Here is a 27,889-nt window from a genome sequence, read left to right on the forward strand (position 1 = left end):
GGTGGGTGATGCTGTACTGGGTCCATTTAGGCCAGTGGTTTTCAACTGCAGGTCATGACCATTAGTGGTTCAAGATCCCAATTCTGTGGGCTAGAACCAGCATTAAAGAAACCCAGTAGAGTAGGATATAACCAAACAGCAAGCAAAGTTGGCTGTATCAGAGGGCACTGCACCAAGTAAGGGTTTCAGTAACATATGTATACGTGCGTGACGGAGTTGCAGTATGAAATGTGTTTCTTACTGAAGGTTGTTGTCAGAAAGGAAAAACAAACAAACAGGCAAATATTATGGTGTGGAGGATCAGAGATTTTATTTAGGGAGTTCTGACTACCCTGGGAGTTCAGGCCTTCTGACCAGTGAATTCCTGAGGAGATCTTTGTACCATTTGTAGTAATCTGGGGGTCTGTTGGGGAACGATCTCATCTGACCGTTTTTTGCATAAAGCAGCTGGAATTCCCCACAAGATGCAGATGACTGAGGGCTACTTGAACGGTTGACCCATTCCCGCTGATCTTTTTGACTTAAAAAGCATAAGTATTTGGCTCCAGGTAACAAGGACCTGGGGGTATGGAGTAGGAGACGCAGGTGGAGGGTGAGATGTGGCTGGACCGTGAGGGATGGAGGGAGGAAGAAGCGAGTGTTGTAGGATTATGAAGCTCCATTCGCTCAGCAGGTACCTGGTGAATGTCTTCCGGGGGTCAGGCCCCAACTTAGGCCTGAGACATGCATGCGTGGCTAAGAGGTCAGGCATTGTGCCTTCCCTCACAGAGCATAGCATCTAGTGGGGAAATAGATAAGAGCCTGCCAAAGTAGTTATTTATTCCAATGAGTTATATTTTTTGCCTGTTAAGAGTTAATGTGTCCCTGGATATAACATGGCAGTGAAATAGTTTTTTTTTTTGTTTTTTTTTTTGTGGTACGTGGGCCTCTCACTATTGTGGCCTCTCCCGTTGCGGAGCACAGGCTCAGCGGCCATGGCTCACGGGCCCAGCCGCTCCGCGGCATGTGGGATCTTCCTGGACCGGGACATGAACCCGCATCCCCTGCGTCGGCAGGCGGACTCTCAACCACTGCGCCACCAGGGAAGCCCTGAAATAGCTTTTTAACTGTTTGTGGCACATATATTACTTTGTTCTCTGTTCCTAGTTTCGAAACTAGCTGACAGGGAATGAGGTATTTCTCCCTCTCTGTGTATATACATACACACACATGTGCACACACACACACTAAATTAAGTTGCTTGTGAGTTTTGGGATCCTGTTTTTTCATTGGGCTAGCAACTCCCAATGGCAGAAAACTCTCCTCACCTACCTCCAGCAGTTAGAAAAACTCATTTCCAGAGGAGTCCTGGGCACCTCGCTGTCCTGGCTGATGAGGCCAGCACTTGTAATTCTGTTTATCAAAAATGCTTTTTGTCATTTCTTGGTAACAACAGCAATACTTGTGGAGAACATAGATAGCAGAGAAAAGTATAGACCTGGAATTCTTTTGTACGTGGAAATTATTGTTAGAAACCTCTTTAGAGGTTAATTTTTTCCAGGTTATCATATATGAAGAGAGGAAAGAACATTTTTAAAAAATTGAAGCATAGTTGATTTACAATGTTGTGTTAGTTTCCGGTGTACAGCAAAGGGATTGTTTTATATACGTCATCTACTCTTTTTCAGATTCTTTTCCATTATAGTTTATTACAAGGTACTGAATATAGTTCCCTGTGCTGTACGGCAGGATCCTGTTTATCTCTTTTATATATAGTAGTTTGTACCTGCTGATCCCAAACTCCTAATTCATCCCTCCCCCACCCCCTTCCCCTTTGGTAACAAGTTTGTTTTCTATGTCTCTATTTCTCTTTTGTAAATAAGTTCATTTGTATCATGTTTTAGATTCCACATATAAGTGCTATCATATATTTGTCTTTCTCTGACTTACTTCATTTAGTATGATCATCTCTAGGTCCATCCATGTTGCTGCCAATGGCATTTTCAGTGCTTTTTCTGGCTGAGTAATAGTCCATTGTGTCTGTGTGTGTATATGGGTGTGTGTGCATTATTACATTTTTGTCCATTCATCTGTTGACATTTAGGTTGCTTCCATGTCTTCGCTATTTTAAATAGTACTGTTATGAACATTGGGGTGCATGTATCTTTTCAAATTAGAGTTTTTTCCGAATATACGCCCAGGAGTGGGATTGCTGAATCATATGGTAGTTGTAGTTTTAGTTTTTAAGGAACCTCCATACTGTTCTCCACAGTGGCTGCACCAATTTACATTCCCACCAACATCGTAGGAGGGTTCCCTTTTCTCTACACCCTCTCCAGCACTTATTATTTGTAGACTTTCTGATGACCATTGTATCGACAGATGATTTGTAGACCATGCTGACTGATGTGAGGTGATACCTCATTGTGGATTTGATTTGCATTCCTCTAATAATTAGCAATGTTGAACATCTTTTCAAGTGTCTACTGGCCACCTGTATGTCTTCTTTGGAGAAATGTCAATTTCAGTCTTCTGCCCATTTTTTAATTGGTTTGTTTGTTTTTTGCTATTGAGCTGTATGAGCTGTTTGTATATTTTGGAAATTAAGCCCTTTTCAGTCGCATCATTTGCAAATATTTTTTCCCATTCTGTAGGTTGTCTTGTTGTTTCGTTTATGGTCTCCATTGCTGTGCAAAGGCTTCTAAGTTTGATTAGGTCCCATTTGTTTATTTTTGCTTTTATTTCAATTGCAAAAGGACATGTTTTGCCGTTACTAGATGGAAATGGTCTGAAGTCATTGTCCTCTTTCCTCCCTGTAGCAAAAATGCTGTGACCTTTTGTTCCTCAGGCAGGCGAGGGTGGTGACAAGTTGTATAAACCTCACAGAACCATTCTTGGCCATATTTCACAGTGCCTTGTTCTCTAAGCAGAAAGGACACTGCTGGTGAAGTGTTAGGATGGAGGTAATAAGGTTTGTAAAGCGCTTATAGTCCTGCATCAATATTTGCGTAGTGGTTTATATAGAGCAGTGAGTCTCAACCAGAGATGATGGGTGTTTACGAATTCTCTGGTGGTTTATCCAAACTACACAGACCTGCTGTAGAGCACAGGGAGCTCAGTTTGGTGCTCTGTGGCGACCTAGATGGATGCGATGGGGGTGGGGTGGGAGGTAGGTCCAAAAGGGAGGGGATATAGGTATACTTATAGCTGATTCACTTCATGTACAGCAGAAACGAACACAACATGGTCAAGCAATTATACTCCAATAAAAAAAATTAGAAACAAAAACAAAACAAGAAACAAACTACACAGACACTTGTAACTGTCATATCCAGGAACGTATCAGATGTTCAGGAGTAAGTGTATGTTTCAGAAAAGCCCCACAGGTAATTCTTACCCTACCCTTTCCTACTCCACCTACTGATGCAAAGGGGAATGCATGTAAACCCTGCTCAAAGATACAGACAGTAAGAGTTGAAAAATATTAACATTGGAAGCTACAGGGTTCAGGACAAAAATGAACAGGAGGCACTATTTCTCAGATGCATCTTTTCCTGCAGTAAAGCGTCCACTGACATCCCTAAATGTGGCTTCCCGGGCATCAGCATAACCTGAGGGGAGACAGCTCTTTGCCAGAGGAACATATTATCCCCAAGGCTTGGTAAACACAGCTCTGAGCCAGAGCAGGGAGGCTCTCTTCCTTGTGTCACACTTTGTTGGCACGGCTTGGGAGCCCAGTGATGTAATACGTAGTTTCAGCTTGCCTTGTTCAGAAATCCCAAGCAAACAAGTCCTCTGATTTAAAGGAAAACGGCAGCAATGATTTTCAGTAAATTGTTTAATTTAAAAAGTATTTTCATCCTTTTGGCATCTTATACTTTAGACATGTCTCTTGTAAGCAGCAAATAGTTGGATTAAAAAAACATTCTTTTAACTGATTGTGTGTTTGCATAGGATATGTTTATGTATTATTGACATATATGTTATATATATTGAATGTATGTAGCATGCATCCTATTATTATTCTTTTGCTGTTTCTGTCCCCCTTGTTTTTGTTACATTTTCTCTCTTTTGGCCACCTTTTGAAAAATTTTGATCTTTTCCTGTTAGTTTGAAAGTAACATACTCTGTTCCTATTCCTATTAATTCAACATACATACTTAACCAAAGTCTAAAATTGACCAATAAGTTTAACCTCCTTCTGACGATTCAAGTGCCGTACAACACTCCGAATTCCATTTACCTTGCTCCTGAGTTATGCTATACCTGTAGATTTTAAATATTGTTTAATTTAAATCCATAAGACATCATTGTTGTTTCATATAGTCAATTTTGTTTAGTTGCCCCATATACATTACTTCTATTGCTCTTCATCCATCTCTTAGAATTTTCTTTAGTGAAGATATGCTAGTGACAACCTTTGAGTTTGGTGATCTGAAAATGTATTTTCATTCTTGAAAATTATTTTTCATGGGAATAGGGTTCTACGTTGGTAATTATTTCCTCTTAGGTCATTGCGTTGTCTCCTGGCTTCCACTGCAGCTTGTGGGATCTTAGCTCCCTGACCAGGGATCAAACCTGAGCCCTCAGCAATGAGAGCACAGAGTCCTGACCACTGGATTGCCAGGGAATTCCCACAACCTCTTGTTCTCTGGCTGGTCTTAAGACACTTTCTGTACTATTGTTGATTTGCAGTTTCACTATAACATGCTGGGTGTGGCCTTTAAAGATTTATCTTGCTTGTGATTCACTGAGTTCCTTTAATCTTTCACTTGTTGCTTTTTATCAGTTCAGGTAAATCCTGAACCCTCAGATCTTGAAATATAGCTTCTACCCCATTTTCTTTCTTCTTCTTCTAGAGCTCTGATTAGACATACGTTAGGCCCTTCCTCTCTCCCATGTTGCTTACCTTCTTTTTGATTTTATCCATTTGTTTTGTGTTGCGTTTGGAATAATTCCTTCTGACCTGTCTTCCCTTTGGTTCCCTCTACGGCTGTCTAATCTGATAATGTTTCTGTATTTTTTATTTATACAAATTCCATTAATCCCTTTTTCAAATCCGTTATTAAAAAGATTTCCTATTCCATGTAGCTTCAAGCTATTTCATTTACAAAAATATGATGCACATTTTATAATGTCTCATAATTTCCGTATCTGAAACTTTTGGATTTTGTCACTCTCATTCATGGTGTCCTGTTTCCTTGTGTGATTACTTTTTGAGTTGCTCATTTTCCTTAGAATATTATTTTGGGAATTCTTTGAGGTTTAGGATGAAACAGTATCCTTTCAGAGAAGATCTGCATTCTGTCAAGCATTTAGGGAATTCTCCCAGTCCAGTTTAATCTAAATTTACAGCTTGAGGTTTTTGTAACATGTACGGGGTGTGAATTTGGGTTGCAACTAGGTGCAAGGGCTAGCTTGCAGTGACAACTTGTCAGAGGTTTTTCTTAACTTGGTCTGCCCAGAGCTAAAGCAACTTTTCTTGCAGTGCCCTAGTGGTGCTGGGGTAAAGGTTTACTACTGGTTCACCGTCATCCTGAAGTAGCCCTTTGCAGGACCTGCTTTATAAAGGGTCTTTGATTTCTGTTCACATGTCCTGTCAGGCCCTAGAAACTGAAGCTCATAGTCCTCAGGTTTGGTAGATACCCCAGGACAAAAGTACCTTCAGTACTTGGTTCTCTATTCCACATCCCATTTTCACTTGGATTTTGACCTAGTCTTCCTGATCTGTTTGTTAGTTCAATACAAAAAAAAAAAAAAGTTATCCATTAGTTTTTGTTGGTTTTTAGTGGAAGGCAGTCAGAATTACCTAGTCTGTTTACATTTCTGGAAACAGAATCGTCTAGTTATAAAAATACAGAGAAAGCTTTTGTCAAAAGTTTGGTGTTGCTTGGTTTACAGAGAAGATTCTGTTTCTCCACCTGTAAAAGAGACATTTAAAATAGCCACCAATTTTGGAATCTGCATCAACAAAGTCTGCAGAACCCCTTGCGAGTTGAATTAAAATCATATTTACTTACTTTGCCTTGTTCCAAAAACAATTTAAGGTGATTAAAACCTTAAAATTTCTAAGAGCACCACTAGACGTTCAAATAAAGAGGGAAGGGCATTTGGGAGCACCCTTAATCTCTGCTCTGCAGTTACAGGCATACATCATTATTTTACTGCACTTTGTTTTACTGCGCTTGTTTCTTTACAAATTGAAGGTTTGTGGCAACCCTGCATGGTCAGATGATGGTTAGAATTTAGCGATAAAATATTTTTTAATTAAGGTACGTACATTGTCTTTTTAGACATGCTACTGCGCACTTAACTGACTGCAGTATAGTGTGAACATAACTTTTAAAGGCACTGGGAAAGCCGAAAGTTCATGTGACTCGTTTTATTGTGACGTTTGCTTTTTTGAGGTGGTCTAGAAGAGAACCCGCAATATCTCTGACGTCTGCCCGTAACTAGGAGTTCTCATGGTGGAGTCTGTGTAGCAACCCCCTTAAGTTATATGCAAATTGTTTTATTTGCAAATGAGAGTTTTTCTCTGAAGAAGGCCCACAGCTGTAAGCACAGTCTCAGAGGTCTAAGGTCCAAGGAAAGTTATGCACCACTTAAGTACATACAAGGAAATCTTAGGCAAATAATTTATCCTCTTTATATGTTAGTTTTCTAACCTATATTTTGATGAAACAAACACTTCATGAATTTACTCTAAGGGTTTTCCAAAAAGACAGTAAGATGTGAACATGCTTTGAAAAAGTTATCCGTGTTTAAAAAAACAACCTAGTAAAACGTTCTACTCGTTTTTTTTTTTTTTTTTTTTAACACTTATTAAAGTGTTCAGGGTACTACAAAGGGTACCAAAACACTGTGGAACAGTGTTCATCTTAATGACACTTATTCAACAAACATTTAAATGTACTGAATGCAGGAGATACAGATGAATAAAACACCATGCTATACTGCCTCATGCAGGACCCAGAACCATGGATTGTAAGAGCTCTTTTAGAAATACACTCAGTACCTATGGAGGCGAGAGGAAGGGCATGTGGGGTGGGGATGGCAGATGAGCGAGCTGTTGCATGATTCTTGGGGGTGTTACCACCTAACACCTAAAATGAGTTAGCCAAAGGCAGCATAAGTAAGGAGAGGAGTGGGGAAATGGTGTGATGTGTGTGCACGTGCAGGAGTGTGTGTAGGCAGAGCAAGTAGGTGATGCTGGCACGGAAAACACAGGGCAAGACACGAGGCTGCGTGTGTGGTAGGGGCCAGAGCAGGGAGGGTCTTGTGGGTTAGGTTGGATTCTGAGCATTATTGTGGGCTAAAGACAACACCAAATGCTTTAAGCAGGGGACTGAAATGATTCGATTTTGTTAGAACACTTTTTTGGTAGTACACAGCAGCAGGGGGAGGGGGCTAAGGATGGAAAATCTAGTTAGATATTTTTTGTATTGTCTCAGGAAGAGATTTGTGCGCCTCAAGTGGGAGTGGGAGAGAAGATAGATTATAACATTATTTAGTAGGTAAATCAATAGGAATGTGTAATTGAGGACATGTGTAGGGTAATGGAGAGGGAACTCTCGCTCGGCCGGTTGGCTGAACCCCCAAATGAGGTAGAGAATCAGGAGGAATATGATAAGTTTGGCCTTGTCGTATGTGAGTAGGTATCTGGGTGGAAATGCATCACAGGTAGAAAAGTCTGGGCTAAAGAGAGAAATGCGTGGAGGCTTGAGTAAACAGGTGATTGCTGAGAGCATGCGAGTGGCTGAGATCAGCCGAGATAAATATGGAGATGAGTAGGACACGCCAAAATTGAAAAGGTAAATGTGTGAGGAAGAGCCCCAGAGAGAGAAGGCACCCGAACTGTTCCAGCACAAGATGAAGCAGTTTCAAGGACTGAATTACTAACAGTGGCAAATACAGGGGAGATCCTCCGGTAAGATAAGAACTAAACATATTCGTTTGACAATCAAGAGGCCTCTGCTTTGTTTAATGAGGGATGAGAACCAGATGGGAGATGAACAGCAAGTGAGGCAGTAGATGGAGAGGAAGTGTACACAGAGTTTGGATATGAAAGGGAGAAGGGCGACTAAGCTGGTGCTATCAAGGGAGTGACTTTTTTTTTTAAGGACTGGAGAAACAGGAACCTGTTTGTTTGTTGGCTGAGGAGGAAGGACTAGAAAGGGAGAGGTTGAAGGTAAGAGTTGTTTTTTTCCCAGGCTCAGAGTTCAGGCTACTTAGGAAGACCTAAAAAGAATTAAATTCGTAGTCAGTCCATCAGGAGGGCTCCTCAGCCCAACAGCTGATCCATCCATATTAATAAAAACTACAGAACGTCTTCCCTAGTTTACCTCAAAGAAATAACAGCTCAGTAGGCAATTACAAAATTAGACAAGAAAATAAAGTAAGTCAGGATAACTGTATTTTTAATAGTATTTTGCTGCCAACCAAAGAAAGATGCTTCTTTGGGATGAATGTAAATCAATGTAAACCAAAATGGTATTTTTCTGCAGAGATTACGCTATAAAACTGGTAGAAAAGTCAATTGACAGCTTATTCTACTCGCCAGGAGAACAGTATGAGCCCTGAAAAGTGGTAAAAAGATCCCTTGTGAATATACCAACTAAGTCACCAAGAGTCCTATATACCAATAAGGTGAGGGGTCAGTCAGCCCATGTGAGAGCATGCAGGCAAAATTCTTGATTACCAAGGACCCATTTTCATGTTAGTTAAAAAAAATTTTGGTGAAGTTGGTAATTTGAGTGAGTCTAAAATTCCATTCAAGAATATATTTCTCTTTGCTGGAATAACAAATAAATAAGTTTTAATGGAATGAAGAACTGTGAACCAATTAAGATAGAGTTGTCTCTGGGGGGAGTAAATAATAATCAGAAACTTTTGAATAAAATAAAATAATTTGAGGTGGGAATAACCTGAGTAAGAGGTGACCGATTTTCACGGGCACAGAATGCTTTGGCTGGTTTCTTTAAAAAAGAAAATGTGACTCCTAAAACATTAAAAACAAAAATTCAAAAATGTATTTAAAGGCTGGAACTTGGGCCTATGTCAGTTGAAACGGGATGCTGCAGCAAGCTAGCAAAACCAAGAAATTTTAAACCGAGATTATTCCTTCCTTCCGTCTATTCATTAACTCAACAAATATTGCTTAAGCATCTGGTAAAGGACATCAAGCCTTTGGTAATACACAAAGCACTTTTTAATCAGTTTGGTACTCGTCCACGCATGTTTGGACCCATCCAGGAGACGGAGCTCCTCCTCTTGCAGGCTTGCCTGCGTCAGCGGTCTCCACTGCCTGGTCCCTTTGAGGCTCACACCCCTCCTGTTGCTGTCCCGTTCCCTTCCCTTCATTCACTGAACACACTGCCACCTGACTTAAGTTTTCCTCTCCACTACGACTCTGGATGATTTTAATGTCCACCCGTCCAACCCACTTGTCTTTTTAGGTTTTGTGATCTTGTTTTGTCTCCAATGATCTTCCTTAACTTCACGTAGCCACTGCAAGGTCATGCCTTGGATCGTACTACACCATGAACTTGCTCTTCTCAGATCACTAATCCAAGCATCCTGGTCTCAGGCTAGCATTTTCTGTCCTTCCCAAGCTGCTTGTTCAACAACTCCCAGTAGATCAGAGCTGTCGTCAGACTGTCCATTGGGCTGTCTACCGTCTTCCCAACACTGTGTGTTGCCTTCACGTCCTTACCTATTCAGTTTAAGTACCGTAGGACCCTTTTTCAACAACTCAATTTTAATAATTATTCAGTTATTGTCCTTTGTTCTATTCAGGCTTATCTGGCAAAACTCCAAGTTATCTCTATTTTCTGTGCGTCTGTACCTAGGCATCAGGGTGTTACTAGGGAGGGCAACAAAAATAAAACCACAAGAGGCAAATTTTCAGTATAAGTTCTCAATCACCAACTAGCTGGGGAACTACAGCATGGTGTGGAGGACCCAACATCTCTGGGCACTTTACTCTCCACAATAACTGTTTTAAAACTTGCATTTTCAACCATCTGCCCTGGTCTCAAATTTCACAGAGACAACCAAAGCCTGCATACGCACTAGCTTCTCCTTTCTTCTAGATTAAAAGCACTCTGTCCATCGGAAGCCAATCCTTTGGACCCCATCCTCCTCCACCTTCTTTGGAACCCAATACCATGCTGATTCCTTTGACTCTCTGGTCTTCCACTTCTCCCTTTTTCCTGGGTCCTTCTCAGAGATAAAGCAGTACCTAAAAAGGGAAAGGGAGACACACTGTTGCCTCATTCTCTCCTCCTTCACACTTCCAACATTTGGGAGCTGTGCAAGGTAGCTTCTTTCTGATGTCTACCTCCTCTACTACCTGGAAGGGCATGTCTCTAAGCTGCCAGTTATTTCCAGGAGGTCAAATCCAATAGATGCTTTTGAATCCCTCACTCTACTTGATTTCTCAGCAGTATTCAACACCTGTGCAAAAAAGAAAAGCCCTTTCCTGGGCTTCTATGACTTTCCTCCTCCTGGTTTTCCTTTCATTTCTTTAGCTACTGCTTGTCAGTCTCCTTTGCCTGCTCATCTGCCACTCAAAACTTTTGAGAGTGCCTATGGTGTTGCCCTGGGACCTCTTTTCTTTATAGCAGAGATCCGCACCTTTTTTTTTCCTTAAAGGGTCATATAATAAATTATTCTAGGCTTTGCAGGCCATAAGGCCTGTCACAACTACTCAACTCTGCCACTGTGACATGAAAGCCATGAACAGTAGTTTAACTAATCGACATGGCTGTGTTCCAATAAAACTTTATTTACAAAAACAGATGGTGGGTTGGATTTGGCCTGTAGCCTGTGGTTTGCCATGCCATACTCTATACTCTGCCTAGAGAAGCATCCTCTCGTGTCTCCAATGACCATCTATACATCACATTCATATCCAAATCGGTATCTCCAGCTACCTAAAATCCACATTTAAATGTCTCAAAGGCATCTCAAATCTTACCTGAGGAATTGTGCTCTTTGCCCCCAAATCTGATCTTCCTCCAGTGTCCTTATTAAAAGGCACTGCCATAGAGTGCACAAGGCAGAAAGTAAGGCATCCTAGATGTTTCTCCCTCTTTCATTCTCTAATTCTTTGAACTGGAAGAATACCTAAAAAAGGTAACTCTGTAAATGCCATTATTTGAAGCACACAGTCAAATTTAACATTTCACTAATAGAGCTAAACTTTATTTCCATGTTTATTACATGTTTATCTTTGATGTTGAATACATATTAGATTGATTTAACATACAACTTGGGAGAAAAGCTGACATTCTCCACTAGATGGGTTAAAAAGGAATGTAAAACTACAAAATACTTGTTTAAGTTTGAATTCTAAATTATGGCAAACAGAACAATAATTACCTTGCCATTTTTCTCTTTCTAGTTTTCCAAGATGGATTTCATTATAAAATGTTTTTCATAACAATTTATTTCAAGAAAGGAAATAAGGGATAATCATTAAAACCATTTTACTTTAAGTATAGAGTACAAATAAAGAGTCTTAACGCAGAACTCCTACCTCCTATTTAAAATACAAATAATACTTCAAGATATTATGAACTGAGGGGGACTGACTGTTGTAAATTGCAAATCTAATGACTTGAGCAAACCCACACATGCCATTTGCTTTTGTCTGCAAGAGTCAGGCTAATTTAAGGGTGACACAACAGAGTTCTATTTGATATCTATGTCACCCAGTTGCTACTCAGAATGGGGATGGCCAAATACTAAGTGCTTACGTGATGGAGATTCAGGATTAATCAATTCCAAGTGGCTAAGAGCTAACAAAGTTAATCATTCCATCCCCCAATCTATGGCCATGTACAAATGTACAGATTTTAGCATTCACTGAAAGTTTTAAAATAAAACTCCTCTAGATACTCTGAAATGGCTGAAATTCACAGTGTATAAAGACTGTTATCTGTAGTATAATTGCAGTGTTTAAGCAAAATCAAAATTACGGGTGGTTATCAAAGTTGTTGTTGGTAATAGTTTCTTTTTCTTCTCTATAAGCCCCTTAGCATATTTTGTGAAGAAAAGTGTGTTCTTAATACTCCTACTTTTTACTTAGATTTAAAAAATAATAAATCAGCTTAAAATTATTTTCTATCAGTGATTACAGGATGAAAACTCTTGCTAGAAGTGTGAATGATGCCTACTGTTCTCATTAGACAGGTGTTTAGAATCATCTGCAAAATCCCCTATTCTTAATAGTAATGCTTATAAAAGATGTTTAATAAAGATAACTCACTTCTAATTAGATTAGTGATAAAATATTTTCTCATGTAACTGTTTAGGCCAAATGATTTATGGCTTTTCCATTTTTAAAATTTCACTTTTAATGTCATGTTGTTAAAGGTTTTCTAAATACTCTTCTAATATCAGATTCTTAAATGAGAAAAGACAAAAGATCGAAAAACTCCGTCTCAAGGCACACTCCTTTTCTTACAACAGGGTTGACACACTTTTCTGTAAAGGGCCAGATAATAAACATTTCAGGCTTTGTGGGTCACAGGGTCACTATTGCAATGACTCAATTTCTGCTGTTCTTGTGAGAAAGCAGCCATAGACAATATGTATTTATAGAAAGAGTAGTCCAAATTTGGCCTGCAGGCCACAGCTGGCCAACCTCTGCCTTAGAACAGAAAGGACATCTAAAAAATCCTGGTCTCTAGTCAAATGTGATGACTGACTGACTCAGAATCTAGCAGTTTAATCACTCTAGAACATGTTGATGTTGAACACCGAATTTAGCCAACTTTCCGCTTCTGGTTCAAACTCATGTCATCGTGCTTTTCATTTGGGATAATTTATCTTCATTTAAGAACTTGCCTGAGCATTATTTATTGAGGGATTCAGTTTAAAATTAATAAATGATGTCCATAAAATTGAATATCCAATTTAATTTTTGAAAAAAATGAAAAATATAACAGAATCAAAACATTAAAAATAAGTACACTCACTACCCATTCCAGTAATTCATTTAAGTTGTATCAACTATAGAATAGGAAAAATAAATTCAGAAGTGTAATTACTTTAAAATACACTACTTCCATTTCTGTCAATATTTTACATTTATGTATATATTCTAGAGTGTAAGCAGAAATTCTCTCTAAAAATCTCCTTAAAATCTTGAGGTGCATATTAGAGCCACAGGCAATATCTGACATATAAAATTGCAGTACAGGCCTTTCAAATTTGGCATTTCACTGGTACAATACAATGACCAACGTGTATAATCACTGTACAGTGCCTAGACATTCCAGTAAGAACCATTATTTTCTTTAATGTAGAATGATTAATACATATTCTACAAGGGGCAGTGAGGTTTAGTAATTCTATTGGGTGTGTCCTGACATAATTTTCAAATTGTACAATAACACAAACAACCTTGTTAAGGCCATGTTTTATTTGCTGATTAATGGACAAAAGGCAATGTAATTTATTTTCAAGTATTTTCTTGAAAGTCTGTGCTCATAAAAATCATGAAAAGTTGGAAAGACTGTTAAATCACTGAAACTTTAAATATATCTTACACAATCTTGTTTGTACAAAAATACAAGTTAAATATAAACATAAAGCAATCATGGTAATTTTATGCAAATCTGTTTTATGTGATCTTCAGTTATATATAAAAGTTTCTTGGTTCTGTTTGTGAAAAGATCAATACCAGATTGAATTACTATCTATTGGCAAAGGGCCCTAAAAAGCTTACTTTAGCAATTATCTTTTACATGGTTAAGAGCATTTCCTAATTTGAGATCACCTAAACACTGGAAAAAAGAAAAAATGAAAAGGGCAGAATGTCCATAAACCAACAAATAATGTGGCTGTAATGTATCATAAAACACAAAGAAACCCCACACATCTGTACAATAAACATTATGTATTACATACTCACACACACAGGTGTATACGTGTGTGCATGCACGTAAACACACACACACGCACACGCAGGCGCACACACACATACCCAGTCATAAAACAAAGCCTAATGAGGTGCTGCTTCCAGTTCGATATTCAGCTGTGCATTTTTTCTTACTTCATCAAATGAATAGCTTTTTGTCACCTTCCCATTCTTGAAGACAGTATGGAGAAGATCCTGCACAAATATAACAATATTAAAATTTAATGATATTAGACTATCAAACAAAATTCTTAAGTAATGCTTTGATGAATTAGGTTAGTCAAATACACAGAGATGTTGATAGTGTTCAAATTATGAAATGATTTTATTCACAAAGAATGCTGGTAGAGCAGGCATGATCTAAAATGGGATGTAGAGATATCTAACTTTTATGGAAAGGAATGATCTGAGTTGTACATTCTTAAAACAGTTCTCCTTAAAGGAAAAATGAAAAAACCTAGTTGACCCATCTCTTTTGTTTCAGGTGGAAGATGCTTACTGCTTTGGTTGCCCAGAAGAACTATGGCTGTCACTGATCATCATGACTGACAGATCAGCAAGGAAAGCCTGCCAGACCTTCCCTCGTTCCTAACCAAGACTCAACACTGATTAAACTTCTCAATTTGGAATTTACTAAACTTTCTAATCACGAGTTTTGGCCTTAAAGAAACAAGCAAGCAAACAAACAAAGCCAACACTAAAAACAAGCAACCGAACCCAAAACAGAAACATAAATATTGATTTCTTGACTAATGCATAGCCACTGATTTTAAAAACTCTGTGTATATTCCAAAAGTCATTGATACGTGTAATCCATTTGATCCACACAAGGATAAAACAAAGACAAATGAAGAGAATTAGGACCAAATTCCCTTTCGAGTCTGGTAAAGCCATTCCTGTCTCACTAAGGAGTTATCTGCCTCTAGCTTCTCTTGAAAAATCCATAGAAGTAATCTACTGTGCTGAAGTTTTCCATCTCATCTGAAGGTGAGGAGCATACAACGTTATCTAACATTTTTGTCATTATGTTGTTTCCTTTTTATCCTACGATTTAAAAAAATTTTTTTTATTGAGGTATAGTTGATTTACAATATTAGTTTCAGGTGTACAACATAATTATTTAATATTTTTAGATTATAATCCAGTTAAAGTTATTATAAAATATTGGCTATATTCCCTGTGATGTACAGTATGTCTTTGTAGCTTTTTTTTTTTTTTTTCGCGGTACGCAGGCCTGTCACTGCTGTGGCCTCTCCCGTTGCGGAGCACAGGCTCTGGACGCGCAGACTCAGCAGCCATGGCTCACAGGCCCAGCCGCTCCGCGGCATGTGGGATCTTCCCGTACTGGGGCACGAACCCGTGTCCCCTGCCTCGGCAGTCGGACTCTCAACCACTGCGCCACCAGGGAAGCCCATGTAGCTTATTTATTTCATACACAGTAGTTTGTACCTCTTACTCCCCTACCCTGCCCTCCTTGCTTCCCTCTCCCCACTGGTAAACACTAATTTGTTGTCTGTATCTGTAAGACTGTTTCTGTTTTGTTATATTCATTTGTTTTATTTTTTAGATTCCACATACAAGTAATAACATACAGTATTTGTCTTTCTCTGTCTGACTTATTTCACATAGCATAATACCCTCCAGGTCCATCCATGTTGTTGCAAATGGCAAAATTTCATTTTTTTTTTTAATGGCTGAGTAATATTACATTGTATGTATGTGCCACATTTTCTTTATCCATTCATCTGTTGATGGACACTTAGGTTGCTTCCGTATCTTGGCTATTGTAAATAATGCTGCTATGAACACTGGGGTGTATATAGGTTTCAAATTAATGTTTTCGTTTTCTTTGGATATACACCCAGGAGTGGCATTGCTGGGTCGTATGGCAACTCTATATTTAGTTTTTTGAGAAGTCTCCATACTGTCCTCCATAGTGGCTGTATCAATTTACACTCCCACCAACAGTGTAAGATGGTTTTCTTTTCTCCACACCCTCTCCAGCATTTGTTATTTGTAGACTTTTTGATGATGGCCATTTATTCTGACAGATGTGAGGTGAAACCTCATTGTGGTTTTGATGTGCATTTCTCTAATAATTAGCAATGCTGAGCATCTTTTCATGTGCCTGTTAGCCATCTGGATGTCTTCTGTGGAAAAATGTCTATTCAGTCCTTCTGCCCATTTTTAGATTGGACTGACTTTTTTGATATTACGTTATATTAGCTTTTTGGATATTTTGGATATTAACCCCTTGCTGGTCATATCATTTGTAAATACTTTTCCCATCATGCAGGCTGTCTTTTTGTTTTGTTGATGGTTTCCTTTGCTGTGCAAAAACTTTTAATTAGGTCCCATTTGTTTATTTTTGCTTTTATTTTTTTGCCTTGGGAGACTGATCTAAGAAAATACGACTATGATTTATGTCAGAGTGCTTCGCCTATGTTCTTTTCTAGGAGTTTCACGGTATCATGTCTTACATTTAGGCTCATTACTGCTTTTGACACATTTTATATCTTTTTTGTTTTGTGTATCCCTGAACTACTTATTGCAGATATAGGTGATTTTACTGTATGTCTTTTAAACTTCCTTAGTATATGCTTGATTTGCTCCCTTTACTATATATCTGTGTTTACTGATGAGGTATTTCCTTTTGTAATTATCATGTTTCTAGTTACAGCATTTTTCTCCCCTGTTTAGATTACTCCTATTAACATTTCTTGTAAAGCTGGCTTGGTGATGCTGAATGTTTAGCTTTTGGTTGTCTGTAAAACTTTTGATATCTTCAAATCTGAATGAAAACCTTGCCAGGTAGAGAGTGCTCTTGCTTGTAGGAAGAGAGTATTCTTGGTTGCTGTCAGCACTTTAAATATATTGTGCCATCCCTCTGGCCAGCAGACTTTCTGCTGAAAAGGCAGATTATATAGGCTTATTAGAGTTCCCTTGTAAGTTGTTGCTTTTCCCTTGCTGCTTTTAATATTCTCTCTAATTTTTGCCAATCTAATTACAATGTTTCTTGGTGTGGTCCTCTTTGGATCTGATCCTTTTGGGGCTCTCTGTGCTTCCCCTTCCCAGGTTAGGGAACTTTTCAGCTATTGTGTCTTCAAATATGTTCTCTGCCCCTTTCTCTCTCTTCCTTCTGGGACTACTACAATGCAAACGTTAGTTGCTTGATGTTGTACTAGAGGTGTCTTAAACTGTTCTCATTTTTAAAATTCTTTATTCTCTTTAGCTTCAGTGATTTCCATTACTCTGTCTTCCAGTTCACTGATCCATTCCTCTGTATCATTTTATCTGTTGATTCCTTCTAGTGTATTTTTAATTTCAGTTATTGTATTCTTAATCTCTGGTTCTTTATATTTTCTGACTTTTTGTTACAAACTTCTAAACTCTCACTCTGGTTAGCCGGTCTTTTCATGAGTTCTTTGATTATTTTTAAGATCATTATCTTGAACTCTTGTACGTGGTAGGCTGGTTATGTTTTCTGACCTTTGAGAAGTTGCCTTTTGTAGAAGTCCTCTGTGTCCCAGCAGTGAATCCCTTCTGGTCACCAGAGCTATATGCTGCTCTAGGGCTCCTCCTATGTAGGTTGCTTGGGTCCTTCTGTTGTGGCAGACTGACTACAGCAGGCAGTCTGGTAGATGCGGCTGGCCCCCAGTCTCGTTGGTTGCCAGGCCTTGTGTGTAGACTGCTCGCAGCTGGTCGGTGGGGCTGAGTTATAAGGCTGCTAGCTGTGGAACCCTGGGGGGTCCTGGGGCTAGTGTCAGCCCACTGCTGGGCAGAGCCAAGTCCTGAGGGCTGGTGTCAGACTGCTGGTAGGTAGGGCCGGTTGCTAACAGCTGGCTGTGGGGCCCAGGGTGTCCTGAACCTTGTGTTGGCTTGCTAGTAAGTGGGGCTGGATCCAAGAGCAGCTAGCTGAGGGGCCCAAGGTGTCTCCAAGGTCAGCTACTGGGTCTGACTCAGGCTCCTTTCAGACTACTGCTTCTGCCCTGGGTCTCAGAGCATGTGTAAGTTTGTGTGTGCCCTTTAAGAGTAGAGTCTCTATTTCCCACAGCCCCCTGGGTGTCCCGAAATAAGCCCTGCTGGCTTATCTTCCTGGTGCAGGACCTGCCCCAGGCTGGCGAGGCTGAGGTGGAGCTCAGACCCCTCACTTCTTTGGAGGAACCTCTGAAATTATATTCTTCTCCTGGTGATGGGCTGCCCACTTGCAGGTGTGGGTCTTGACTATACTGTGACTCTGCCCTCTCACCTGCCTCGTCCTAGTTCCTTCCTTATAGCTTTAGTTGTAGATCTTTTCTGGTAGATTCTGGTCTTCCTCGTCAGTATTTGCTCTGTAAATAGCTGTAATTTTGGTGTGCCCATGAGAGGAGGTGAGCTCAGGGTCTTCCCACTCCACCATCTTGAAACAATCTTCTCTGTCCTTGTGTTGCTTCAAATCACACTGCTCTTGCTGTGACATTTTCTTTATGAATTTAACTTTAATCTATTGAGGAAAGGTGGTTCCTATTAAATCAAAAGGTCTAGATGATCATAAATTGATTAGTGACTCAAATGTTCTCAAGTATCATTCACATACTCTTAACTTAAAATCAATGCCTTGTTTTACTCATAGTTATGACCATGTCTAAAGTGACTTTTGTCCACGTGTGATAAACCAATTCAGCAAAGTCTTGGTAGTACGAGAGTTAAGTGAAGGCTATGCAAAGAACTGCGTAACAGGCTATATAAAGGAATCTAATTCTAAAAGTTTTAGGGACTTATACATATTTTTCATTAAACAGAAAATCATATTGTATTAATTCTGGCTCAAAATCTTAAAAGAATGTAATAAAAGTAACATAAGCAAAATATGTGATGTGGTATAAAGGATCAAAAGTTAAAAACATCTGAAGTAATAAGTTAGTGTGTTTATGTTTAGTGTAAACCCTCCTCTGAGAATATGAATATTCATGAGTAATTCTCCTCTAAAGAGTATTTTCCTTTTCAATCTGGTGGCTTAAAAACAGAAATTTTATAACTATTGAGTTCAGGAATATAAGTGTACTTTTGTATGTTAACGAGCATAGAGACTACTTTAGCATTACTATACATGTTTCTAGTTTGGTTGACTAAAATCAGAAAACTTGGTTAAGTCTAGGTTTCACCATTTATTAGTTATATAATCTGAATCAAGTCTCATTGTTTTCACATCTTACACTACTAAGATAATGTAATTTGCCTTTTTTAGTCATTAGAGCTGCTGGGAGAAACAAATCAGACTAAAGAAAACCATCTGAACTGGATTCTATTGTTTTGAAAAAGGGAATTATCTTTAACAACATTTTAGAATTTGGATAGCCCTTCTTTTATCTAATAAAATTACCAAAGTTTTACTATAACATAAATAGCTATGAGTAGTCTAAGAACAGCATCCTTTAAGTATTCTTAACTATTCCTGTTCAGAAACGATTCACTGCTAATTGGCAATAAGAGTAAGATCAAATATATGCAAACTTACTGAAGCTCATCAATCACTCCCTGCTGCTCACTATGTAGAAAACCATATTTTTTTGGAATGTTACAAAATATTTCACCCAATGTATGTAAAAGTCTCATATTTACTATCTAGCCATTTCTTGTTTTTCATCGTATTTTGGAAGGCTAGGTCAGCAACTGTAAACACTTTAAATAAAATAGAACATAAAAGCTTCCTTTCTTAATTTGAAGAGTCAACCTACTACTGTTTAAAAAACAAACCAAAACAAACAAAAAAACCCCCAAATCAGCATAGATACATACATGACCATATTCTTCAAGGTCTCCTTTTCCTTCCTCAAGTGTAACAAAATTCCCTGCTGGTGTCCTATGCAAAGATAATCGGCCCTTTTTGGACCTTTTGTTGGGATCAGCAACCGGGTCCTTGAAGACATTAATCTGGAATCCAAATTAAGAAAGTTGGAGAAATAGAAGACTAATCATCAGAAATGTTCACTCAACTCCCATTTAAAAAAAAAAGTGTGTACATAATTTATATACATTTTAAGGCACTTTGTACGTATAATTAAACCAATCCACACCTGACTTTTAGAGATTCTAGCCTGTTTTGGAGGACAGAGTCCTCTGTGATGAAAAAGGTATGAACAAAATCCACATCTTGGATATCCTTTCTTACCAGTGTAGAATACTAATACTCCATCTGTAGTAAGTCTTTGAGGTTAACAATGGGACCCTTAAGGTATCTCCTTTTGTATTATGCCTTGCCCTTAAACTGATCTAAGTATAGCACACGTGTGTTACTGAAAAAATCAATCTATGTCAACTCAATTATATAATCTGTGGCAAGGGAACGAGGAGTTTACTATGATAAAGCCTTTCGTATTTCATAACCTTTTCCCTTTCATTACTTTTTATTCTATTACCTTGTTACTGTCAGAAGCAAAGAAGACCTAGAGAACCTAGAGACCTAGAGCACAGTTTCAGGATCAGAAAGGAAGCAGCAACTGGAGATGGCTATAAAAAGAGAAGAAGAGGCAATCCCAGAACTCGCCAAAGAAAGATGGTGGTGAACTAAGGTAGGGAACCAACCCATGTTTTCTTAGGATCCCCTACACACACCCTTTAATACACAGACTCTCAAGAGCTTATGAAGAGCTAGGGAGACTGCTGTTCAGCTGCTTGCAGCTTGGGTTCCCTTGTTTTAAGGCTACCAGAACATGATTCTAGTAACACAACTCAAACGTCATAGTTCACCTTCCTAAAACATTCTTTGACAGTGTTTACATATTTGCAGTGTTTACATACGTGATGGCTAGGTTAGCTGACCTTCTCATTCAAATATGGTCAACTTTTTGATTCAAAGGTATATACTGAAGTAGTGGAAATGAATTGACCTGCATCATCTCTCTTAAATAATCTCTCATTTTCCCAAATCTCCATTTTTTTCTGAAGTCAAGTTATCACCCCGTCTCTTTTCATTCTTTGTTTCTGCCTCAAGGTCAGGGGTACCTGACAATACAGTAACAGTTCAGGACCATATTATCCTTGGACTATTGTGTTCAATAAGTACATTCAACATACATACATAAATATTAACAACACAAGAGTAAAAGTTCAATGACATACCCCAAGGCCATTGGTTACAACATAACTACATTTAAAGGAACAATTCAGGAGATCTCTTGTTAACTTCTGTAGCAAAGCTCCACCAGAACCGAAGGAAACATTTTCTATACTCCATTTTTTTTGCTTCATGCCTTCCACAATCTAGATTAAAAATAAGATATAAATAAATAAATAAATTTAAGCCAAGTAATTTGGAAGAGGAAGAAGCTAATTTTCCATGAGCCATATTGATGAATAAACCATCCAAAGCTGTTTTATAACACAGTAAATAATGAGATAAGAATAAGGTCTACACAAAGTTACATTCCACTCTTTTCTTTTAAAAAGACCCACCAACCCCAAAAAGGGCAGTGCAAGGAATAAGTGTAGAAGGAGGGGATTTCATTCAAAGTTCCTGAATTTGTGTTGTAGTCACAGTGATTGTGGTTTAGGTTGGGGGAATGGAGGAAATGAGAGGGAGAAAAAAAATAGCTATAAATACCTAAGGTTACTTGAGTAAACTGTCATCTACCTCTTGCAGTTACTGCCCAGATGCCAGTAGCACAAGCAATGGGGCATGGACGTTTGCCCCAAATTACTAGATTCTAGAAATGACACTCCTCATCATTAATAAATCTCAATACATGTTATCACATGTCAGTGCATGTCATATGTAATGGGGCATTTAAAAGTCAACGGATATTGGTGGTAAAACAGTATAAAACACCCTCTCCTGCGTAACAGTTGAGACACTGGCAGTCATCTTACTCTGGCTGGTACTCCAGTGCCGTAAGCAAAATTATGAACTGACTGGGTGTTACGATTTATCATTGGATCATGTTTTGGGAGAATGATCATCTAAAAGCCAGAAAGAGAGACCTATATGAACACAGAGTTCCAGCAACTAGAATAGTTCTTTCAAGGGACACATAATTTAAAAGTTACATTAATTTATTAATCTACATTATTATCAATATCATTTGTATTTCTTTTTCCTAAGCAGGACTTACTTATCTAGCATCTGTCTTCTTATTTAATATATTCCATCACTTTTATGGTAGAAGGTGGCAAATAAAATTTAATAACCATTTTTAATTTCGTAAGAGTAGTCGAAAGGAAGTAACTGGAAAGTCCCGTTTCATTTTATTTAAACAGAACTTTCAGAAGTGATCAGAAAATCATAAGCAAGTTTAATAGTTTTAAGTGAATCATTAATATAAATTTGCCATATTCCTCCCAATACCAAAAGTCTCAAACTGACCTTTTATCTAGGCCTTATTTTCAACCTTGCAAGACACAAATAGATAAACTCCAAGGACCTTCCATTTTTAACAAGCCCACATTTAAAAAAAAAAAAAACCTCAGCCATCTCATTTTCCTGGTATATGTCAGGAATCAAGATGGAAACACATACAATTTATTTTAAAATGATTCCTTAGGCTGTACATAAACCCAGTCTCATGTCTTTTATTATTATACCTGAACCCAAAAGTACTCAAGGGCCCTGAATTCAGATTTATTTTTCACTGAACTGTAAACTAAGTATAACTAAAATAATAATAAAAACCTTATAAAACACAAAATTAAGGCATGTTCTAAAAAGTGGATTTCAATACGGAAGAAATACAAGGCGTAGGACAAAAAAATAGAGGAGAAGAAATGGAAACAGATAAAGATGGAGGGTAAGGAGATCTGGGTAAAATATATAGAGAAAATAGTTTCAGAACTGTCACCTGATTTTAGGTAAGGCTCAGAAGCACAGGAAGGAGTAAATCACAAAGAACAGTATCACCTAATGTCATATCTCTGTATTTTAGGACCAATTTCTTTAAGATATCCTTCCCATATAGCGTTGCCAAAAGTTGTGAAATTTAGACAATTTAAAGTTTAAGTGAATTTTTCTATTAATGTTACAGGAAATTATGGAATTGGAGTAAAACTTACTTTTTAAAAATACTTGCACAATCAGAAGGAAATCTGACTAGACATAGCAAAAATGCTATATGAATTCCTTTTCTTGCTTCTAAAGACTGACTTTGACCCACCTCCAGTATGAGGAAAGCAGGTATTATTACCCTTTAGGTAACGAGCGCATCCGCATGAACACCAACTATTCATTCTCTGACCATTCTGTTTAAGGTTTCACCAATGCCAGAGAATATCTGTCTCAATATTTAACTTCTTGCTCATGGAGTTTAAAAAAAAAAAAAAAGTTCAAGTTCTGAACTGATTCTCAACCTTAAAAATGCATACACATTTCCAAAGTTTATTTAGAAAAACAAAAAGAAAAAAAAAAAGAAAAAAAGGAAAGCCAAAGAGCTTCAGTTTTTAAAGGGAAGTTCAAATACCTGATGGAACAACCGAACTTAAAGAGCTGCCCCTAAGAACAAGGAAGGGTAGGTATAAGCAATGGGAAGCGCACTGGGCTAATGCGTATTCTGATATACAGTACCCTGCCCACATTTCTTCATCTGAAAGGGGCATAAGTATGTGTGAGGGTACCTGCTACAATGGAGGTATGCGTACTAGTTCTTAACTGATACCAAGGTGAGAAACCTTCAATTCAGCTGAGCGACAGGACAACAGCAATTAAACATGTCAGCTGAGATTTCTATGCTCAGGTCCTCCTCCTTGCTGCAGATTTTTCTTCTGTTTCTTCCTTCCTTGTCACATCAAAGCCTTAGAAGAGCTGGGGGAAGTTTCCACTTTTCTTAGGCAAGGCAGTTTGGGAGAGTTGGTAGAAGAAACCTCATTTCTGTTATTGCAAGACATCTATTCCAGACATCATTTTCGAACTCTAAATGCATATCGCCACAGAAGTACTGATAGTTATATGCAATAGTTCTTACTTTTATTTATTTAGTTTAATTTTTTTTGTTTTTGGCCACCCTGTGTGGCATGTGCAATGTCCCCGACCAGGGGTGGAACCCTTGGCCCCTGCAGTGGAAACATGGAGTCGTAAGCACTAGACTGCTGGGGAGGTCCCAATAGTTCTTACTTCTAAATGAATCTTTGGAAAACAAACTATTTATAATTTGGGTACTGACCTTAATCTAACCATACTGAAGTCTTTCAAACAGAAGATTCCATCTGAAACTATATGCATTAAAATTTCAGTGCTTTATAGTAGCTGACAGTCTACAGCGTGGTATCGCTGATAGTCTTTAATTTTAATACCTAAAATACTCCAAAAAAACTGAGCTCCTTAGAAGCTTATCCGAGAAACAAAAGAGGAAAAGTTTTAAGATAGCATAAAACTTATGCTATTTGGCTAATAAATCTAACAGTAATAGTGGTAACAGTCAATGCTAAATTTAGAAGAGGTGACAAACCATTCAATAATTTTTGAAAAAGCACAGATGAATATCATTCAAGTTTCACACTGTTAGAGTAATATGGAAGCTCCATTCTATTAAAACTGAGACCTATTTGTACAGTGTCAAGACTTTTTGTTTTCTATACAAAAAATATTCCTTGACTGGCATTTTCTTGTTTTCTAGTGACACTTCTTTGGGCTCACCATCCAGGGTAGCCAATGAGGACTGGCAGTATGGTTTGGCCGGTACTTCTGTATTTTAAGTTAATATATTTTAAATATACTTCTATATTTTAAATTTTAAGCAAGTAACAGAAACGGCATAAACCATCTTAAACACTTATTAAAATAATCACAACTGTACTTAAATTATTAATGTGTTCTTTATCAAACTAATAAAAAGGAGTTTAATTATAAGGATTGCTTTATTGAAACTTTTAATATAAAATACGTACCTCTTGTAAGGTATTAATATCTACTCCATCCCCTTGAATAACTCTAAGATAAGGTGGCAGCAACTTGTAGCCCTTTGAGTTCTCAGTAACAGGGAACTTCTTACCTAAAATATCCAAAACCTGTATGGAAAAATACACACCCAAACACAAAATAACTAATACTGAAAAACAAGTGTTAAAGCTTTCCAAAGTTTAAAAAAAAAAAACAAGATTGTTAGCAAAGCAAGGTCAAGAATATAAAAATTAATCAAATTAAGTTTTACAATACTATGTATAAGCCTTCTAAACTTTTGTCTCAATTCCTTTTGATTATGTTAGAAACAGGCATGCAATTTTCTACCAAGTCAACTTATACTGCAAAGTGGCTCAGAACACAAGTAGTTTTCCCTCACATTTTTCAAATTAGATTCAGGAAAAAAAACCCTTTAACATTAGGAGCTTACAATGGTAAATATATTTTTCAAAGGTATATAAAACATCATTTAAAAAACATGATTATACTTTTGATTTGGATTTTTTTCTGCTTGTGCCCAATAATTTAATTTGTCTGACATAACTCAAACACGAATCCACCTGAATTACAAAGTTCAAAGAAATCATGATATGCAGATAAAGCTGGAAATGAAGCATATATAACCCATAGTTTCTCTGAGGTGCCTCTCACTTAACAATGACACCCATTTTTTAAACCAAATTGCTTAATATGCCAAGTTGTCCCACTTATTCATTAACTACTGCAAGTTTGGGAGCAGCTGAAATACCTCAACACTGACTGAAAATTCCTCAGAAAGCTTGGTCAGAGATTCCAAAGATCTACCCAACAATCACTCCCTTTTCCTAAATAAATTGGTTTAAAATTCTAACAATGAAAACATTCCATACTGATAACTTCGTTGATTCTTGAAACTTCGTTGATTCTTGTTCATATTTCAGGCTAAGATCAGACCTTCAGATGGCCTATTTACTTAACAGGATAGGAAAAGAACTCCTTGATTCTACACCTCACTTTCTTAAGGGGTAATTCATCACCTAATCATCAGCTGGGAAACAGTGTGGTAAAGAGGGAAGGTGATAGCCACAAAGACCTACATTGGATACTTGGCTTATTTTACATGCCATGTGACCTTGAGCAAGTTTATTTTAACCTCTCTAAGCTGGTTTCTTTGTCTATAAAAAAGAGATTGTAATACTGATCATAGGATTTTCATAGATTAAATAATGACACAGCTAAAGCAAAGCACACACAGCACTGTATTTTTCTAGTTGTAAGCATCAATAACCTGCTCTTATTAGTGCTTTTCAAAGAAGGTAAACCAAGTCCTAAACACTAAAAAAAATGCAACAAGGCTATATTGAGAATCAACAGTATCTCTAAAGAATCTCTACTTGAAAACTATTTTCAAATTATTTTTATTCCACAGTACATTGCACATATTTCTTTTGCACTAAAAACCTTCAAAGGTACAGCAATGATAAAGGAAAAAGAAAGAAACCACAAACTTGGTAACCAAATCACAGGACTGGTTAAAATGGTAACACTATTAATTAATTTTGAAGGTAAAAAGAAAATATCTATTCAACAGTACTTAACTGTTTCTCTGACAGCATATAAATAATCCATAACTCTGGATATCCTTTCTCTGTTATTAATGCGTGACCTTGGGCAAATCTATTACTCTCTGGGTTGCAACTCTACAATAAGGGGACTAGTCCAGAGAGTTCTGAAATAGTGTGTGTATAAATGAAATTAAAAGTAGTGTCGATGCTGCTGGTCTATAGGCACTTTATAGTCAACTTACGTATTAAAATTTACCTTTAATACAGTGTCAAGAGGATTTCCAGAATCAGGTCTGATTATTAGTGGTGCCTCTGTACTTCTTGATACTATTAAATGTCTTAGATCTTCACCCCAGATTTTCTCACACGCATTATAAATGTCATAGCTATCGCTGACCACAGATACAGGCACTGATGAAAATTGTGTTACTATATGTTCAAAAGCATCTTTTTCATGGTCCTTCCCCCAAGCTGTTATGGTACTAGAAAACAAAATGAAAATACAGATTTACTTAGGCATACACATTATATGTTCCTGAATCATATCTCATGTTTACTATACTACACCTTCAACACTGCAGAGAAGGTGAGTGATTTAGTTTAATAAATGCACATCAAAAGGTTAACGGAATATCTGAGCCAAACCATTCCTTGGCCAATTTTGAAGACTATAAGTAATCTCATTCCTCTCCAATAGTTATTTAAACTCTGAAGTCATGTTCAACCAACTATAAACTACGTTATGTTCGTTTTTAGTATTCCTGAACCTACCCACTTAAAATGAGTGAGCTAAAAAGTACCTGCTGCAGACACTTTCTACATTATCCTGAGATGTTAGAAGGAATGAACATACTCCCATTATTCTGCTAGGCCATGCAAGCACTTGGCTCCCTTCTGTGCATTTTCAAAACCATATACCAATAATAGTAGGGACACATTTTATCTTTCTTACATTTCAAAATCTTACACTTAAAAGCAATTACTTAGGCAATTATTTATACTATACCATGCATAGATATAGTAAACTAACTCTTTACCTGTTATATCTCCAATTGGCCAGTAACAGGTAGTCATTTATTTCACTTACAGATTATCCACTAGTACTTAATATATGCTCCGGGAATAAGAATTATAATATTTAGTTTCAGCAAAACGTAATTAAGATGGGAAATAAAGCGTGTGAGTTTCTATTAGGCAAGAATGATTATAGTGATTTTTACACTGTCCTCAATAATGGTGGTTCTTTTTGAAGAGATTAATGACATGTAACCTAAGTACTTGCTGGTTAACCAATGTATAATATCAATAATTTTAAAAATTCTTAAAGAAAACTTCATAATGAATTTTAGAATTGTTACCATTTTCTCATGCCAAGTAATTTTTCTTTCTCCCTAAGTTGCTAGTCTTTGCCTCTACCCCATTTTCCAAAGAAAAATAATGGCAAGTAAAACAACCCATTCATTTAACCCCATGCAGATATAAGATTATCTCAAAACTGTTTGAAAAGTCATACTAATTTATTTTTGAAATTGTTGTTTTATTCTTATTTTTTTTTCTAAAGGACTGAAGTAAACA

At 37.5% G+C, this 27,889-nt stretch overlaps 1 protein-coding gene across 1 annotated transcript in view; it reads right to left on the bottom strand.

The window, feature by feature from the left end:
* Window positions 1-13,990: 13,990 nt before the first annotated feature.
* The window catches only part of NAMPT (nicotinamide phosphoribosyltransferase), a gene marked incomplete at both ends in the record, with an annotated part of 36,419 nt that continues 22,520 nt past the window's right edge, over window positions 13,991-27,889 (bottom strand). The window contains 5 exons of the mRNA XM_079711067.1: window positions 13,991-14,101; window positions 19,685-19,819; window positions 21,008-21,148; window positions 24,758-24,877; window positions 26,571-26,796. Of these exons, the coding sequence (XP_079567193.1) occupies window positions 13,991-14,101; window positions 19,685-19,819; window positions 21,008-21,148; window positions 24,758-24,877; window positions 26,571-26,796 (733 nt within the window). The remainder of the gene's footprint in view (window positions 14,102-19,684; window positions 19,820-21,007; window positions 21,149-24,757; window positions 24,878-26,570; window positions 26,797-27,889) is intronic.

This window comes from Hyperoodon ampullatus, assembly GCF_949752795.1.
Source record: "Hyperoodon ampullatus genome assembly, chromosome: 9".
Taxonomy (NCBI): Eukaryota; Metazoa; Chordata; class Mammalia; order Artiodactyla; family Ziphiidae; genus Hyperoodon; species Hyperoodon ampullatus.